The sequence below is a fragment of the Grampus griseus genome (assembly GCF_964374135.1).
Source record: "Grampus griseus genome assembly, chromosome: 14".
Lineage (NCBI taxonomy): Eukaryota > Metazoa > Chordata > Mammalia > Artiodactyla > Delphinidae > Grampus > Grampus griseus.
This window is the reverse complement of record NC_139008.1, coordinates 63,733,467-63,753,324: the sequence shown is the minus strand read 5'-3', so window position 1 is coordinate 63,753,324 and position 19,858 is coordinate 63,733,467. Positions and strand designations below refer to the sequence as shown.

The 19,858-nt window shown below is 48.3% G+C and overlaps 1 protein-coding gene across 1 annotated transcript; it reads left to right on the top strand.

Annotated features, from left to right (window-relative positions):
* Window positions 1–307: 307 nt before the first annotated feature.
* Window positions 308–13,023, top strand: PXMP4 (peroxisomal membrane protein 4). Its single transcript, XM_082669540.1, has 4 exons — window positions 308–499; window positions 4,387–4,449; window positions 8,500–8,698; window positions 12,247–13,023. Exons 1-4 carry the CDS (start codon window positions 387–389, stop codon window positions 12,508–12,510), a joined length of 639 nt encoding a protein of 212 aa, XP_082525666.1. The 5' UTR covers window positions 308–386; the 3' UTR covers window positions 12,511–13,023.
* Window positions 13,024–19,858: the final 6,835 nt, after the last annotated feature.

Sequence of the window (19,858 nt, the reverse complement as noted above, 5' to 3'; positions counted from 1 at the left end):
GGAAACTTCCTTCCAAGCTCACAGGTGACACACCTCTCTCCAAACCCGAGAGAAACATACTTTCTGATTGGACAAATCCAGGAGCATGTTTCTAACCTTCTTTAGGTCGAATCGGGCGGAGCCCGCTGTGACTGATTACAAGCTCTCCCTCTCTTCCAATCAGACCGCTATTCGGGAGTGTGCTTGCGTCCCATTCCCCTGGTGAGATGAGTGAGTCCTGTGATTGGCTCTCCTTGTATGAGTGACAGCGGACGCATCTTATGGGCGCAAAGACGCGGCTGCGCTGCCCGGCACTGTCCGGCGCTTGAGGGTTGTGCAGGAGGAACCCGGAGCTGTCAGGGCGGGCGTCCTGCTCGGTGCCCGCCACCCCGCGCGCCGCCCGCGCTATGGCCGCCCCGCCGCAGCTGCGGGCTCTGCTCCTTGCGATCAACGCACTGTTGCGCAAGCGCCGCTACCACGCAGCGTTGTCCATGCTTAAGGGCTTCCGGAACGGGGCTGTGTAAGTCGGGCGGTGGGGCGGGGCAGGGGCTGAGGGATCGATCTGATGAGGTCGGAGAAGCGGGTTCCAGGGCCGGCGCCGCCGCGCTGTGCGCCCCTGAGTAGTCTTAGTGTGTCCCTAGGTCTCTCGGTGTCCAGTGTCGGCGCAGTGGGCGCTGGATTTGGGGTTCCGAGCGCCTTCTGAGCCGGGGCTCCCACTACGCTGTTTCTGGGTCTTCCGTGCTTTGCAACCTGGACCTCTTGCCTTGACTGCCTCCCATGCAGCCCCTGTCTCCCTTCATTTGGGCCCAGTTTCCCCTCTCCCGCCGCTGTGTGCCCTTGGGTCTAATGGGAAGCTGGACTCTGGCCTCTAGCCAGCCGGCGGCCCTGCCTCTCTGTGCTCCCTCCATTAAGCTGCGCGTGGGCTTTCATCCCGCTTCTCAGTTCTCTTTTGTAAGTCCTTTCTGGCACAGGGGACTCCTGATAAGCCTCAGTCGTGATGTAAATGAAGCTGCAAATATTTGCTGAGCAAATTGAAGACCTGCAGAAGAGGTCTTGGGGTCATTTACCCTGGCTGGTGCCAGGACGGGAGCTCAGCTTCATTTATTGAGAGCCTACTGTGCCAGAACTGGGGACGCATCAGAGAACAAACGGAAGATCTGCGTGCTCTTGAAGCTGGCATTTTAGTGGCAGCATGGCATGGTTGTGTGGATGTGACCACCTTGGTTTGAATCCTGGTGCCCCTTACCTGCGTGATCTTGAGCAAGTCTTTTAGCCTCTCTAAGCCTCAATTTCTATAAAATGGGGCTGATAATAGTACTTATACTGTCGGAGGCTTGAGTCAGTATGTGTGAAATGCTTAGCACAGTGCCTGGTATGTATATAACTGTTGGCTGCTGTAATTATTGTTCTATTCACATGGATGTCTGACTGGCTCACTCCTTCACCTTGTTCAGGCCTCTGATTGTCACCTCCTCAATGAAGCCATCCCTGAACTTCCCACCTCCTTCCCTACTGAATTTTTCTCCATAATACTTACCACCATCTGACACTAAGTAGTTCACTTATGTGTCCTGTTTTTCTACTGTCTTTCTCACTGGAAAGTGAGCTTCATGGTGATGTCAAAAAGCTTGGCTCTCTGTGCACCAATGCCAAACAGAAACAGAGACAGAGATTTGGAGGAAAAGAAGAAGCTTTATTCTTTGCCAGGCAAATGGGAAACACAGCCGGCTAGCACCTCAAGAACTGTGCTCCCCGTCTCTGGGGAATAGGGCAAGGTTACATAGCCGGGACTGGTGGTCTGGTAGGTGATAAGGCTCAAAGTAATTAAGGTCTTGCATTTATCTTCTTCTTGCATTATTTCCAAACAGTCACAGCTGGCCTCAGGCAGACTGGTAATTGGGACTGTTTGGTAATTGGGTCTGTTGGCCTCTGGGTTGTTGGCCTGCAACCTTCTTTCTGAAATGCAGACATTACAAGGGTTGATTTGCTACAAGGGAGCGCAGGGAGTATAAATACCGGGTGGATAATGTAATTCACACGGGATCAGAGAGTGTTAGGGGCAGGGTGTAATTCACACAGAGTAAGGGAGTGATAGGTACAGGATGTGATTCACATAGTGTCAGAGAATGTTAGAGGTTAGCTTTGTGAAGGACAAATCTAGTTACAGACATTACAGATTAGTAGCAGTTAAAATAAAACTAGGATTGATTAACTCTTTCAGGCCTGTTTATGCTGTTTCCCCAGGCTGTTCATTGTTACTTTATTTTCCTTGTCTATCAGAAAAGTCTAATTTCTATTTTTGCTGCAATAATGGGGACAGAAAGTTTAATCTATTTTGTTCCTTGCTGTATTCCTAGTACCTGGTACATAGTAGGCCCTCAAATATTTACTGAATGAATGAATGTGCAAGGTAGGAATTGCCATTGTCCCCATTTTCTGGATGAGAAGACTGTGGCTCAGAGAGGAAGATTCATTGCTCATGGTCAAGTCACTTAGTCAGGGTCGGAGCCAGGATTCAAACCCAAGGATACCTGATCTCAATGCCAGGCTCTTGGCTTCCATGGGCGCCCAGAGTCAGGAAGAAGGTGGTTCCCCCTGGGTCTGGCCAGATCATATCAGTCATGCTTTGGTGAGACCAGGGTGGGGTGGGCCCTGAGATGATATCAGTGGGCCCAGGCCCATCTGTAAGGACCTGGAGTCAAAGTGGGGAGACTGATGTTTAAATTACCATGGCAATACCAGATGATCAGGAGTGCTTTACAGAGGAGGTGATGGTGCCGTTTTGAAGGCTGAGCTGGAATTTGCTGGGGATGATAAGGGCATCTCAGGCAGAGGGAATGGTTTGAACAAAGGCCTGGAGGTGGAAAAGAATGTGCTGTTTGTCTTGGATGACTGAGAACTGAGACGTATGAACTGTGTGAAATGTAACTCATTTTGATGCTCCACTCCTAAATATATCAATGTGCATCTCTGAAAATAAGAGTATTTTCCTATATGGCTAGATGATCATGATTACATTTAATAAATTAATCATAATCCTATAACGTTGACTGCTGTCCAGTTGATAGACAAATTGTTCCAGCTGTCCCCCAGATGTCCTCTATAGCAAGTTTGTCTAGACCAGGATCTTCCAGGATATCACACTGTACCTGCATATCCTTTAACTCCTTTTTAATCTGGGGCATCCCATTTTTCAAGATGCAGAGTGATCCTGTGGGTGGTACTAAGTGGCTCCCACCTGAGTTTGAGGAGTTTGGGCAGGGGGCCAAGCAGATGTAGGGAGTTGGGGGCATTGTTCTGCTTGTGTCTGTGGTATAAGGAAGGACCCTTCTAGCCCTGGCCAGCTGGAGGAGGCCGAGGGTCTCTTTATTCAGGGGAAAGAGACATGACTTTGGAGGAGGTGGGGCAGAGAGCTTGCTGGGGCCAGGATGAGGGCCCTGCCCACAGCTAGGCATTGTGAAAATAAGCCATTCAGTGTGGCCACCACTACAGTAACACTGCTGTCACTTGATCACATTTTTTATTTGACTTATTTTTTGAAAATTAGGTAGCATATTCACAAAAGGCATAAAAAGCTAGAACTTTTTAGAAGTTTACACACCTTGCTCTAACCAAGCATAGAGCACGTATAGAGCCACCTCGTTCTTGTACAACTGTGCGGTATTCATGCCACTGACCGCTGGGTCCATTATTTGTTTACCCAGTAGCCCCCTGTGGATGGACACATGTTTGCTCCCAGTCTTCTGCTGTTTCAAGCAAGCCTCACAGATACTCATATGAAAACAATATGGGACTCATGACAGTTGTCTCAAGGAGGCTGCCAAAGATTTTTAGACCTTGTAGCCTGGTAAGATTGGGGCCAGACGGCAGGAGAACTTGGTGGGGTGAGGGGAAGTCCAATAAAGAAGAAAAAGAAAGGCAGAGACACTAATATTGGTTGAATTAGGAACTTTTACATGTGCTATGTCCTTAACTGCCAGAAGCAACTCTGAAATGGAGAATACTTTAACTGATGGGAGAAGGGAGGCTCAGAGATGTTAAATGATTTATCCAAGTGTATACAGCACAACAGGGCAGGGCTTTGGCACCAAATATTATTTCCTTTGTACTACCCACTTTGGTTTGTTTTTTTTTTTTTTGGCCACACCGCATGGCATGCGGGATCTTAGTTCCCCCACCAGGGTTCGAACCCGCACTGCCTGCATTGGAAGTGCGGAGTCTTAACCACTGGACTGCCAGGGAAGTCCCTGTACTATCCACTTTGAACCCAGATCTAACTTGAAAGCCAGCATTATTTTTTCCCTCTCCAAATGATGTCAGGATTAGGGATGGGGAGGGGGCACAGGGAGTCAGAAAGAAACTATGATTCAGTGGTGCTGTAGTAACTGTTTTCTTTTGTTTCTACAGCTATGGAGCCAAAGTCCGGGCCCCTCACGCACTGGTCATGACCTTTCTCTTCCGGAGTGGCAGGTACCCATCACCTCTGCACACCCTTCAAACTGGGAGAGAATGTGGCCACCCCTCAGTGCCAGGACTGTTGCAGTAGCTTCCTAGCTGGGTCTAACCTGTCTGCACCACCACCTCCTAAAGCACAAGTCTGATTCTATTATCCCATCTCGAAAATTCCCCTGGCTCCTCGCTGTCCTCCAGAGAAGCCCAGCTTCCAGGTGTGGCCTTCAAGGACCTCTGCAGCCTGACCTCAGGGACATCCCCCCTACTCCCCCACGTCCACCCTGGGGTGCCCTTGGCACCAAGACTCACTGCCATTCATTCATGTGCCGCATGTGGTTCTACCTCCTTACGTTTCTCATGCAGTACCCCCCGCCAGGAATGCCCTTTCCTCTTCCACTCCACCTTTATTTCCTTCCTAGTAATCCATACCAGTTCTCTGAGGATGACTTTTTCAGGAAAACTGTTCATGACCTACCTTCTGCCCTTGTTCAGACTTCCTGGCCTTCCTCTGATCTCCTATAACTTCCCTCAAGAAACTTCTCAGAAATCACTTTGTGGTCTAGTTTTTAATGTATGTAGCCTCATCTGGAGCTTATAAGAATCACACATGGGGGACTTCCCTAGTGGCTCAGTGGTTAAGAATCCGCCTCCCAATGTAGAGGATGCAGGTTCAGTCTCTGGTCAGGGAACTAGATCCCACGTGCATGCCGCAACTAAGGGTTTGCATGCCACAACTAAGGAGGCTGCAGGCTGCAACTAAGGAGCACACGTGCCACAACTAAGGAGCCAGTGAGCTGCAACTAAGGAGCCTGCGGGCCACAACTAAGGAGCCCATGAACCACAACTGAGGAGCACACATGCTGCAACTAAGGAGCCCGCCTGCCACAGCTAAGACCTGGCACAACCAGAACAAAAAAAAAAAGAATCACACATGGACACCCTACTACTCAAATCCAGCTTGCAAGATTTTTTTCTACTTTTTTTTTTTTTTGGCCGTGCTGCACAGCATGCAGGATTTTAGTTCCCCCACCAGGGATCAAACCTGCGTCCCCTGCAGTGGAAGCATGGAGTCTTAACCACTGGACCACCAGGGAAGTCCCTGTAAGGGACCTTCTTTATGTATTTTTCCTATTTATTTATTTATTTATATTTATTTATAATTTTTGGCTGTGTTGGGTCTTCGTTGCTGCACACAGGCTTTCTCTAGTTGCGGCGAGTGGGAGCTACCCTTCGTTGCAGCGTGCGCGCTTCTCATCCAGTGGCTTTTCTTGTTGCAGGGTACAGGCTCTAGAGCGGGCAGGCTTCAGTGGATGCAGCACGTGGGCTCAGTAGCTGTGGCTCGTGGGCTCTAGAGCACAGGCTTAGTAGTTGTGGCGCACAGGCTTAGTTGCTCCACGGCATGTGGGATCTTCCCCGACCAGGGCTCAAACCTGTGTCCCCTGCATTGACAGGCGGATTCTTAACCACTGCGTCACCAGGGAAGCCCTGTATTTTTCCTTTTTTTTTTTTTTTTTTTTTTTTGCGGTACGCGGGCCTCTCACCGTTGTGGCCTCTCCCACCACAGAGCACAGGCTCCGGACGTGCAGGCTCAGCGGCCATGGCTCACGGGCCCAGCCGCTCTGCGGCATGTGGGATCTTCCCGGACCGGGGCACGAACCCGTGTCCTCTGCATCGGCAGGTGGACTCTCAACCACTGCACCACCAGGGAAGCCCTGTATTTTTCCTTTTTTAAATTTATTTTTGTTTTAGTTTTTGTCCTCTGAATCATTTTTTTCGAATCATTTTTTTAATTGAACTCATTCATTCAGTAAATATTTATTGACCATGTGCCAGACACTCAAAGATTATTATTATTCTTTTAATGAATTTATTTATTTTTATTTATTTATTTTTGGCCCCACTGCGTGTGGGCTTTCTCTAGCTGCGGCAAGCAGGGGCTACTCTTCGTTGCGGTGCACAGGCTTCTCATTGCGGTGGCTTCTTTTGTGGTGGAGCGCGGGCTCTAGGGTGCCCAGGCTTCAGTAGTTTTGGCATGCTGGCTCAGTAGTTGTGGCTCGCAGTCTCTAGAGCGCAGATTTGGTAGTTGTGGCACACGGGCTTAGTTGCTCCGCAGCATGTGGGATCTTCCTGGACCAGGGCTGGAACCCATGTCCCCTGCATTGGCAGGCAGATTCTCAACCACTGTGCCACCAGGGAAGCCCCCAGACACTGTTTTTAGGTGCTGGGGATACAGCGGTGAAAAAAAACAGAGAATGATCACTTCCCTTGTAAAGCTTGCATTCTAGCAAGGAATAGCAGAAAATAAACATAATAAGGAAAGTATATGGTATGTTAGAAGATTGTATGGGCTGTGGGAAAGAAATATTAGAGCAGGGAAAGAGGGAAAGGGGATCCAGAGTGCTGGAGGAGGGGCAGGCTGCAGAACTAGATAGGGAAGGCCTCAGTGAGAAAATGACATTCGAGTAAAGACTTGAAGGAGATGGAAGAGTTGGCCAAGTGGGTATCAAGGGAAAGAGTGTTTCAGGCCAAGGGAACAGCCAGTGCAAGGGTCCTGAGGTGGGATCATGCCTGGTGAGTTTGAGGAGGCTGCAGCAGAGGGATTGCAGGGGAGAAAACAAAGAAAGGAAGGTCACAGGGGTAACCAAGGCCCATCATGTCCAGCTTTAGGTCATAGAGAGGAGTTTGGCTTTTCCTTTAAGTGAAACAGGAAATTGTTGTAAGAATTTGTATAGGGAAATGCCACTCTTTGACTTATCTTTTAATAGTGAGAGAGTGAAGAGTTTGCTGCTAGGGGTCAAGGGCAGAAGTAGGTGTAAAGTAGGAGACTGTGGCAATAATCCAGTTGAGTAACTGGTGGCCCAGACCTTGATGGTGGCAGTGGAGGTGAGGGGTGTTCAGATTCTAGAAACATTTTGAAGGGAGGATTAGTGCCAACACTTGAAGTGGGAAATCCAGCTTGTCTTAGAACTGTCAGCGCTGGGCCCATGTTCCTATGGGGTGAGAACCACCTGACTCCTGGCTCTCCCCACTCACCTGGCAGACTTCCACAGGTCCCAGAAGACACACTTCAAGGTCCTTCTCCAGCCTTGAGAGTCCTTGCATTTGCCGGCCCTGAACTGATCTCCCAGAATACACTCTGCTCCTCTCCCTGGTTCTCCTCACTGCCCCCTAGTGATTTTTTAAAGATAAATCAAATCATCTGTCCTACTTAAATGTTGGCTTCTCTCAGGATAAAGACAAAACTTAGCATGGCCCCGCCCCTCCCCCACAGCCTTTGCCCCACACATTTTCTGCTCAGGCCTTAATGGTTTCTCTCTGTTCCTGTACTCCCCATTCTCTGTCCCTCCTCAGGACCTTTGCACGTGCTGATCCACCACCTGGGATGGATGCAACTCCTCTCCCTTCCTGACCTCACTGACTCCTCATTCTTCACACCCCAGGATCATGTCTTGTCAAGGTCAAAGTTTGACCTTTGTGTTGTGATTATTCATTTCATAATTCCCTCTCCCATTAGATCATAAACCTCATGAGGGCAGCAAGCAGATCTCTTTTTTCTCAGACTTGTATCCCCAGGTCCAGCACATAGTACATACTCACTCGCTCATTCATTTCTTCACATCTTCACTCCAAAAAAATATATTTATTGAGCACCTACTATGTGCCAGGGCTTGTACTGGGGGCTGAGGATGAACAAGCCAGATGTAGACACCACTCTCTGGTAGCTTCCACTGGGATGGGGTGGGAGTGGGGGGGAGATAATAAGCAAGTATATAAATGTCAGGTGGTGATAAGAGCTATGAAAGAAAAGAAAAGTTGGGTAAGGGAACAAAATACGATGGGCATTCTTTTATGTAGAGTGGTCAGGGAAGACCTTTCGGAGGAGGTGGCGTGGAGTCAACGCTGGAATCCAGTGAGGGAGCAGCCCCAAGGACATGGAGCGTAGAGGCCCAGGGTTGAATGAGCTTCGACCCATGAGCTCCTTGCCTGGGTCAGTTTTGCGTGCCAGGTGGGTGAATGCCCTGGGGGCGGCTGGGCTTGCACTCACCGTGGCTCCCTGTGTTTGTGCAGCCTCCGGGAGAAGCTGTGGGCTATCCTGCAGGCCACGTACACTCACTCCTGGAACCTGGCCAGCTTTGTGTTCACTTACAAGGGACTCTGCGCCCTGCAGTCCCACCTCCAGGGCGACACCTACCAGGTGCACTCATTCGTGGCTGCCTTCCTTGGGGGCATCCTGGTGTTTGGAAACAACAATAACATCAACAGCCAGGTAAAGGCCCTCTCCTGGATGTGGGTTGGGGAGAGGGGTGGAGGTGAAGCATGGGACCGGATTCAGGTATAGAGTTGGGGATGGGAGTCAAGGAAGACAAGCTCTTGGTTCCCTTCCATGTACGAGGGTCTGTGGTTCACCAGTCCCTGTGTGACCTTGGGAAGGTCACTTCCCCCTCAGTTTCCCACTCTGTTAACCAGGTGCCTTGTTGGAATTCCATGATTCCCAAAATCAGTGTGTGTGCAGCTCTCTGGGGCAAAGATTTAAAAAAACAAAACAAAACCACAAAACACCACTCTGCAATGACATGAGAAAAAAACATGACCCTGGAGTAAGATTTTCATGAAACAAAACTTACTACATTCAAAGAATTGTCTCTTATTCTGTAACTTGACCTTTTTTCTGGGTTAAAGTTCTGTTTTTTAATGAGGTGATGAAACTAAATGCTAATCGTTGCTGCTGCTCCTGTTTCAGCATCCTTCTTGGGCAATATGAAAGTTGGCAGTCTTTCCAATTTGCCTTCCTCAAATTTCTTAAATATTCTTTTTTTTTTTTTTTTTTTTTTTTTTTTGCGGTACGCGGGCCTCTCACTGTTGTGGCCTCTCCCATTGCGGAGCACAGGCTCCGGACGCTCAGGCTCAGCGGCCGTGGCTCACAGGCCCAGCCGCTCTGCGGCATGTGGGATCTTCCCGGACCGGGGCATGAACCCGTGTCCCCTGCATCGGCAGGTGGACTCTCAACTACTGCGCCACCAGGGAAGCCCTTAAATATTCTTAAATTATAAAAATAATATTTTATTTTCACATTTTAAATAATGCAAACTAAGCACCCCCTATGTGCCTGGCACACTTCGGGGTGCTTAGGATACATCATGATAAAATTAGAAAATAAACTGGAAAGAAAGTTCCTGTCCCCCACCAACTGTCCAGCCACTGTCCAGAGGTAGTCACTTTTTTAAAATTAATTTTTATTGGAGTATAGTTGATTTACAATGTTGTATTAGTTTCTGCTGCACAGCAAAGTGAGTCAGTTATAGATATACATATAGACAGTCACTTTAACTGTGTATTGTATAGCCTTTCAGAACGTGTCTGTGCTTGTGTCAGTGTACATAGTAGGAGTTTTCCACCAATGAGATCATACTACGTTTTTTTTCATGTAACATTGTATCTTGGAGGCCTCCCTTGTCAGTCCCTTATCCTTTATAACATCAGTAGAGCCCTCTGCTGATGGGATGGACCAGCCTTGATTTCAGTCTCCTCTGGATGGACATTTAGGGGCTCTTTAGCCTTTGGCCATCACACACACACACTGCAGTCTACATCTTTGTTCAGACATCTTCCTGTACTTATGTTAGTCTGTCCATAAGTTCCTAGACATGGAATTGTGGAATCTAAAGATACGAGCATTTTGTATTTTGGGAAAGTTTCCCCCATTTTGTTTTTTTGATAGAAATTTCACTTGTCTGTGAACTTCCAAAGTCTAGGAATCCTGGACACACCCATCTCCTTCCCTCTCCCCTCCTTTCCCTGACCCCTGGCAACAGCTGCTCTGACCTCCATTTCAAAAATGTTGTCATATCAAAAATGTTATGTGATAGACATTTCTCCAAAGAAGGCATACAGATGGCCAACAGGCACATGAAAAGCTGCTCAAGCTCACTAATTATTAAAGAAATGCAAATCAAAACTACAGTGAGGTATCACTTCACACCAGTCAGAATGGCCATCATCCAAAAAGCTACAAATAACAGATGCTGGAGAGGGTGTGGAGAAAAGGGAACCTTCCTACACTGTTGGTGGGAATGTAAATTGGTGCAGCCACTATGGAGGTCGGTATGGAGTTTCCTTAAAAAACTAAAAATAGAGTTATCATATGATCCAGCAATCCCACTCCCGGGTATATATCTGGAAAAGACGAAAACTCTAATTAGAAAAGATACATTCACCCCAGTGTTCATAGCAGCACTATTTGTAAGACATGGAAGCAACCTAAATGTCTGTCAACAGATGAATGGATAAAGAAGATGTGGTATCTATATATACAATGGAATATTACTTAGCCATAAAAAAGAATGAAATAATGCCATTTGCAGCAAAATGGATGGACCCAGAGGGTATCATACTAAGTGAAATAAGTCAGACAGAGAAAGGCAAATACCATATGATGTCGCTTATATGTGGAATCTAAAAAAATGATACAAATGAACTTATTTACAAAAGAGAAACAGACTCAGAGACATAGAAAACAAACTTATGGTTGCCAAAGGGGAAGGGATGGGGGAGGCATAAATTAGGAGTTTGGGATTAACAGATACACTGTGTATAAAATAGATAAACAACAAGGACCTACTGTATAGCACAGGGAACTCTATTCAATATCTTGTAATGACCTTTAATGGAAAAGAATCTGAAAAAGAATATATATACATATATATGTATGTGTGTGTGTATAGCCGAATCACTTTGCTGTACACCTGAGACAAACACAACATTGTAAATCAACCATACTTCAGTTTACAAAGATGTTATATAAATGGAGTCGTTGTAGTAGGTAACCTTTGAGGATTGGCTTTTTTCACTCAGCATCATTTCCTGGCAATTCATCCAAGTTATTGTACGTATTAGCTGTTCATTCCTTTTCGTTGCTGAGTGGTTATGTCATCCACGTTATGGATATACCTGTTGAAGGACATCTGGGTTGTTTCCAGTCTTTGGCTATTAAGCATGCAGCTACTCAGAACATTCTTGTACGTGTTTTTGGTGAACGTAAGTTTTCACTTCTGGGGTAAATACCCAGGAGTGCAATTGCTGGGTCATATGGTCCATACATACTTAGTTTCATAAGAAACTGCTGAAGCATTTCCAGAGTGATTGTACTGTTTTACATTCCTATCAGGAATATATGCGTGATCCAGTTTCTTCACATCCTAGCTGGCATGTGGTTTATTACATTTTAAATTTTAGACATTTTGATAGGTATATAGTGCTATCTCACTGTGGTTTTAATTTGCATGTCCCTGATGCCTAGTGAAATTGAACCTTTTTACATGTGCCTGTTTTCCTTCTGTGTAACCTCTTCAGTGAAATAACTGCTTGTGTCTTTTGCCCATTTTCTAACTGGATTGTTTCTTTTTTCACTGTTGAGTTTTGAGAGTTTCTAAAAATATATTCCAGGTACTAGTTTTTGTCAGATATGTGTTTGTAAATATTTTCTCTCAGTCTAGCTTTTCTTTTCTACCTCTTCACATGGGCTTTCACAGTGGAAAAATTCTGAGTTTTGATGAAATCCAGTTTATTAATTTTTTTCTTTTATGGATTGCGTTTTTTGTTGTTGAGCTACCTTTTAGTTTCAAGCCATGTAAATATATTCATTTTTCAGATTTTTTAATGAAAAAGAATAATAAAGCCATAAACAGTCACATTTAAATGCCCGCTACGTAACCGTTTCAAGTCACCCGGCGCGCAGGCGGCGCCCCAGGGTGGCAGAAGGTTCCCGGTGGCTGGGCCCACCTGTAACCCCCACCTCCCTGTCATTCGCTCTCTCAGATCAACATGTACCTGATGTCACGCCTCCTGTTTGCCCTGTGCCGCCTGGGCGTGGGGAAGGGCTACATCCCTGAGCCCAGGTGGGACCCGTTCCCGTTGTTCACCGGGATAATGTGGGGGCTGATGCTGTGGCTCTTCGAGTACCACCGGCCCACGCTGCAGCCCTCTCTGCAGTCCTCCATGACCTACCTGTACGAGGACAGCAACGTGTGGCACGACCTCTCGGACTTCCTCATCTACAGCAAGAGGCGCCCCTCCGAGTAACTTGGCCCCAAGGTGCTCATGGAGGCTCCCGCACCCAAGTCACCATCAGCGGGCTCAGCTCGAGGTTGGCTCCGTCAGCGAATCATCCCAGGGGATCTGGCCTTTTCAAGATCCGGGGTCTCAGACTCTAACTTTTATTAGCCCGGGGTTCCATCTGCCTAAGCGAAAGCACTGGTTTTCAGACCCCATTAGGTACTCCTGAATGGTGGAACGAGCCGCCAGATCAGGCTGAGGAGCCTTGGGCGCGATGACAGCTGTGCTGCTGACTCTGTGAGACCAGGGAAGGTCACACCCCGCCCTGGGCCTCAGGGGTCATCGCACTCAGAGGAGGGCACTGAAGTCTCTTTCTGGTGGGTATGTTTTCCGACCCTTCTTCTGGAACAGAGGGCTCCTGGCTGGTGGGCAGTGGGTTGCAAACGCGTTTTTAGAAAATATGCAGTTCCTCATCTTAGGTGTTCTACTGGAGAAGCTCTAGCGTTTCCACTGTCCAATAGAAACACGATGTGAGTCATATACGTGATTGAAATTTTTTTAGTAGCCACATACCAGTGGTTAGGACTCCGAGCTTTCACTGCCGAGGGCACGGGTTCAATCCCTGGTTGGGGAACTAAGATCCCACAAGTCGTGGGGTGTGGCCAAAAAAAAAAGTGGGGGGGCAAGAAGCAGGTGAGATTAACCTTAATCATATCTTTTAACCCAGTATTTCTAAAATATTATCATTTTAACATGTAATAAATGTAAAAGTTATGAGATATTTTACATTCTTTTTTCTTGTAGTAAGTCATCAAAATCAGGTGTGTGTTTTACACTTACAGCATTTCTCAATTTCAACCAACCGCATTTCAAGTGCTTATTAGTAGCCACATGTGGCTAGTGGCTACTGTTTTGGATAGCACAGATATAGGATGCTCTACCCTTGCAGAAAATTCTAGTGGACAGTGCAGATATAGAGCTAGAAGACATGGGTTTGAGTCCCCACTCCACCACTGTGTAACCTTGGGGAAGGTTCTTAACTTCTCAGAGGCTCAGTTTCTAGTAAAGTGAGGATAATCATAGTAATACCTGGTGTCCACATTGGACTTGTGTGACTACAGCGGCTGCTTCTACTAATTACATCCATGTAGTGAGCTCCTACTTCCTCTTGGGTGCTTTGCACTAATTACTTTTAACCCATTCAAAGACCTTGCAGGTATGTATTTGGATCTCCATTTCACAGATGTGGAAACTGAGGATCAGAGAAGAGAAGTAACTTGCCCAAGGTAATACAACTAATAGTATGACAGCCAAACCAGGGTTTGAACCCAGATCTATGCGATTTCAAAGCACATGTTTTTTTCAGTGCCTTACTTTAAATTTAGAAACCTAAACTATGCTATGCAAATGTTAGCTAGTTATAGGGGTGCAAACTCAAATGCCTATAGGGGCCTGGCAAGTGGTATAAATGATAATGTTCTGGGTGCTATGCAGTTGGGAGTGACAGGGATGTGGGGAACTGGAGACTCGTGTGCCAGACTGAGTTTTGAAAACCACCAAGCTGGACAGATCAAACAGGTCTCCAGGGGGCTTGGTCCATGGACCACCAATTTGAATAGGCATACTTCAATCTCTTTTTATATTTTGAAAATTACGGACTTCCCTGGTGGCACAGTGGTTAAGAATCCGCCTGCCAATGCAGGAGACACGGGTTCGAGCCCTGGTCCGGGAAGATCCCACATGCAGCAGAGCAGCTAAGCCCGTGTGCCACAACTACTGAGCCTGTGCTCCAGAGCCCGTGAGCCACAGCTACCGAGACCGGGCGCCACAACTACTGAAACCCGCATGCCTAGAGCTCGTGCTCCACAACAAGAGAAGCCACCGCCATGAGAAGCCCGCGCACCGCAACTAGAGAAAGCCCTCGTGCAGCAATGAAGACCCAACGCAGCCAAAAATTAATTAGTTAATTAATTTTAAAGAAAAGAAATTACTAGTAGAAATATCCACATGAGTCACTGACCTTATTAAAATGCAGATTCTGATTCAGTGGGGTCGGGGCGGGGCCTGAGATCTGTGTTTCTCACCGGCTCCGGGATGGTCGCTGCTGCTGCTGTTCTGAGCTACACCTTGAGCAACAAGGCGGTAGGGAATGATATGGGGCCAGCAAGTAGCCCACGTGACAAAGGAAGAAACTAAGTCACAGACCTGTTAGGTCATCGAGGTGGGATTTGGTCTGATTCTAACTGCGTGTTCTCAGGCACAGTGTTGTACTGCAGGCCTGGAGGAGGGGATCTTGAAGTTTCCCTAGTTCACTCCGTGGAGGCTGAATGAGATCCCAAGGTTATGGGGAGGGGAAAGGGTGGCTGTCAGCAAGTGGGCTTTGTTGCAGATGCTGCGGTGCCCCACCCATATCCTGTCTAACTTACCACTTCAGTGCACACCAGCCACCCAACTGCCACCCTGAGTCTTTCTGCCTGAGGGCCCCTCACTTGCTCTTGGCACCAGCTTTGCCAGCCTGCAGCAGACCTGCAGTGCTAGAGGATTAACACATCCTGGGAGCAGCCCTCAACCAGTGACTGATGACTACCCCCACTCCTGCACCCCTCACCCAGTTGTCACTGGGTGGGATAACTCTGAGGTGCCTGCAGAATACCCCAGCAAGACTGAGCTCTGGCTGCCCACAGTGGTCACTTGTGTGATGACACCTCCTCCTTGTCTCCCTTCCTTATGCCCCTACCAGCGCTTGGAACCACTTGCCACAGAAACCACTTGCACTCAAATCCTTGTCTTGGGGTCTGCGATTAGGGGAACCCAAACTAAAACTGGCCTCTGGTGCAGCGAGTTGAGAGGCAGCACAAGTGGTGGTTAAGGACATAAGCTTTGGAGCCAGAGTGTCTGGGCTCAGTTCCAGCCTCGCTGGTCCCTTGCAAGTGACTTAACCATTCTGGGCCTCCGTTTTGTCATCTGTAAAATAGGCATTCTAATAGCGCACACCTCATAGGGTGGTCTGGAGGATTCAATGATGTGATAGCATATGAAGTAAGCACTCGATAAAGGTTTGCTTTTATTTCCAACATAGCAACCAAATGTAAAAGAAAGCATGGCCCTGAGGACTGCAGACACCCTGCTTTTTTAGCCTGTCCTACCCCACCCTCAGCTGAAGGTAAAAGCCTTGGCTGCCTGCCCTCCTGACGTCCCCCCACTGCCGCTGGGGCTTGGCCAGCTCCACTACCCACTGTCTCTGCTCTGTAAGAATAGGTTCCCCTCACAGATGGCATCTCTCTGGATCCTGCCAAAGCATCTGGTGCCTCCAACTGCTCACTCCAGGGGGAAGGCGGTGTGGTCCTTGTGCAGGCGCAGAGCCCTGGCTCCTAGGAGGAGTCCCCACTCAGCTCCCTCCTAGCCAAGCCTCCGTTTCTGCAAGACCTGGAAAATGGGGATTGCTGGAGAGCTTTTGGCACACAGTAGGTGCTCCATAAATGCTAGTTCCTGAAACAGCACAGTGTTTTAACGTGTATTTATTAAGCACCTGCTACATTCCTATGAGGTCTCTTGACAATGCAAAGCTATAAACAAAATTTTTTATTCAATAATGCATACACAATAGTGTAAAACTTAAGTGGTACAAAAAGTGTGTAACAGGGAAGAATCAAGTTCCCCCTGCACCCCAGCTCCACCTACCTGCCTCCACCCCAGCCAGGGGTGCCACCTATCAGCACTTTCTAGTACAGCCTTCCTGAGACATTCTCTGCACGACCACCCATCTCTGTCTTCTAAGAAACTTGTATATTGCACTGTCATCTCAAGAACTCTGACATTTCCTCCTTGTCCTCTGCATGTTTGGTTTCTTTTTGATCAATAATCTGACATGAAAGTGAGTCCTGGACTTCCCTGGTGGTCCAGTGGTTAGGACTCTGTGCTTTCACTGCCAAGGGCATGGGTTCAATCCCTGGTCAGGGAACTAAGATCCTGCAAGCCGCGCGGCCAAAAAAAAAACAACTCAATGTTAGTATCATTAAAAAAAAAAAAGTGAGTCCTTTCTTTGAGCCAATTCCCACCCCCCCACAGCTCCACCCTCCAGTCCCCCAATATCTTGGGCAGATCATGAACCACCCTAGGTGTCCCGAGCCTTGTCATAGGTGACGCCCAACACTCAGGTCCACAGAACTCCAAGTGAAAGGGGAAGCACAAAATCGAAGTGCATTTGGGGACCTTCTGCTGCTCCACTCCCAAATCGGAGGTCATTCAGGGAACCCATGTGAGAGGGATGATTCACAGGCCGAGGCGCCAAGAAGCCGCCTCCTGTGATGCTCGCGGCTCCTGCCTTCCACTTCGCAGGCTCCAGAAAGGATCCTGGAGATGGCGTTTCTGTCCACGTTGTTCGCTTCTCCCACTCCCGTGAGTGTGTTTTGTGTTTATGAGAATCAGGCTTTAAACCTGACACCCTCCTAAACCAGTGCCCCACCTCCTGGAGCCAACAGTCTGTGACTGCAGATGGGTTGCTTTCTGTGACAAGTTAGAGGGCATTTATAAAAAGAAATGTTACGTTTTTTCCTCCCCTTGTTCCAGATTCATAGGGATGGGGGGGTGTCTTCTTTCAGCCTTGAAAAGCATTTTGGGTGAGAGGGTGTTAATTTTAACCAGAGGCCTCCTACAGGACTCACTCTTGGGAGCTGGAGGCCGCAGGGGTCCAGCTAGAGGACAGAGGGAAAGCTGGGCTGTCTTCTTCCTGCTTTTAGAGGGCTCCCTGCTTTCTGTTACAGGCCTGTGTGCTCATGATTTCATAAATAAGACGGGACCAGGCAGCACTGAAATGCAGGTCGTGGGGTCTCCGTCAGAAACCTTGCTCCCCCTGCTTTTCTGGGCTCCCCCTTCAGCCTCTCCTCATGGGCTGGACATCAGCTAAGAGAGGGATCAAGGTCAGACCACGTCAGCTCTTTTTTTTTGGCCACGCTGTGCGGCTTGCAGGATCTTAGTTCCCTGACCAGGGATTGAACCTGGGCCCCTGGCAGTGGAAGCGAGGAGTCCTAACCACTGGACCACCAGGAAATTCCCCACATCAGCTCTTTTAAGACACTCCTTTTTAGGGTGTCTTTTTTATGTGGGTCATGAACCCTTTTGGCATCTGGTGAAGCCTATGGACCCTTCTCAAGAGTGGGGTTTTTTAAACCCATAAAATAAAATAGGATTACAAAAGACAACAATTATATTGAATATTGAAATAATTATCAAAATATTTTTTAAATTTGTGATTTAATAATATATGTTCTTTTTCTAAAAATTTTTAAATATTCATTTATTACTTATTTTGGCTGCACCAGGTCTCAGTTGCAGCATGCAGGGTCTTTAGTTGCACCATGTGGACTCTTAGTTGTGGCATGTGGGATCTAGTTCCCAGACCAGGGATCGAACCTGGGCCCCCGGAATTGGGAGCACGGAGTCTTACCTACTGGACCACCAGGGAAGTCCCTTGTAATGTGTGTTCTTTTTTAACACATTAGATAACAAGATCTAGTGGCAGGTCCAAAACTACCATGATTTCACAGGTGCAATAAGCATAAATAGTATCTCAAGATCGCTGCGGCAGCTGTGATATGGAAATAGCTGTGATTTCTCTTGGAGATAAAGTCCCAGGTTGCTGCTAATTGGCCTCTGGTTTGTTGCCTACATTTAAAATTGAAGGAAATGTTACATTTCAGTTAGAGACTAGTGAAAATATAGGTGTAATTTTTTTTCCTGTCCAAGTTCATGGAACTTGGGTTCATGGGTCACAGATTCAGAACTCCTGCTTGAGAGTGACCCTCCCAGCCTGCCCCTGTGGCAGCTGACATTGTTTACCAAGCCCTGAGCACAGGAATAGTAAAAACAATGGCTAATATTGACCGAGTTCTTGCTAGGTACTAGATACCTGGTGATATTGGAGGCTAGGATGGATTGATTGATTTTTGGCTGCACGCGGGCTTTCCCTAGTTGTGGCGAGTGGGGGCTACTCTTTGTTATGGCGCACAAGCTTCTCACTACGGTGGCTTCTCCTGTTGCGGAGCACGGGCTCTAGGCACACAAACTTTAGTAGTTGTAGCACGCGGGCTCAGTAGTTGAGGTGCACAGGCTTAGTTACTCCGCAGCACGTGGGATTTTCCTGGACCAGGGATCAAGCCCGTGTCCCCTGTATTGGCAGGTGGATTCTTAACCACTGCGCCACCAGGGAAGTCCAGGGAGGCTAGGATTTAGCAATGAAAGAAGCCAGTTCCTGCTTACCTGGGGCTTACCGTCCAGGGAGGGAAAACTGACAAATGAATATAGAGATGTGGTCATTTCAGAGTGGTAGATGCCAGGAAGTCAGTAGTACAGGCACTGTAATAGAGTGACTTGGGAGGAGAACGGCAGGGTCTATTTTTCCCTCCTTCTCTCTGAGGAGGTGCTGTTTGCTCTGAGACCCAAATGATGAGCGAGCCATGCAAAGACGTAGAGGAAAGGTGTACCCTGCAGAGGATCTGCCAAGTGCACAGGCCCTGAGGGGGGAACAGCTGACAGCATCCCAGGGCCTGGCGGGAGGTTTGCGTGGCTGGGACAGAGTGCCAGGCGGGGGCTTACTGGAGTGTTGGAGATGGAGTCCTGGAGGCTGGTTGGGCCCATCAGGCAGGCTTCATGGGTCAGAGTGAGGGCTTTGGGTTTTCTTCTAAGTGTGACAGGCAGCCTTCGGCAGGTTTAAGCAGGAGAGTGATGTGATATGATTTACATTTTGGAAAGATCCTTCGAGCTGTGTGTGGAGAACAGAATGTAGGGGCCCAGGCTGCCAGCAAGGATCCAGTGAGGAAGCCAGGCAGTGGTCCTGGTGAGAGACCATGGCAGCCTGGACCGGGGGTGGGGGCCGCGGGGTGGAGAGAAGTGGGCAGATCTGGGGTGTCATTTGGAGAGCACCTCAGTGGCCCAGGGCTTTTGGGAGGGGGGTGGTGAGAGAGAGGAGTGTAGCAAATGACCCCCCCCAGCTGAGAAACAGGCCCCGACCTTGCCCCCCCTCGCCTCCGCAACCCCCTGCGGCCCTCCACTGCCCCTCTGGGGGCGGCCACCCGCCCACCGGGCCCCTGGCATGCGAGCTTCCCAGCTGGTCCCGATTGTTGTTACTCCCCAGGGAGTCATGGGAACACACTCCCCCTGCCTCCTCCGCCCCCCCCTTCCCAGACAGGGCCAGGCCCTAACAATGTCCCTCAGCCAGCCAGTGGCCTGGACACAATGCCCCTGTTTCGGTTCATTGCCAGCTCCAGGAGGCCTGCTGGGTTCCCTGGCCTGTTTGGCACATACATAACTCCGGCTTCCAGCAGGGATTTTTTTTGTTGTTGTTTAAAAAAAAAAAGGGGGGGGGGAGAGAGAATAT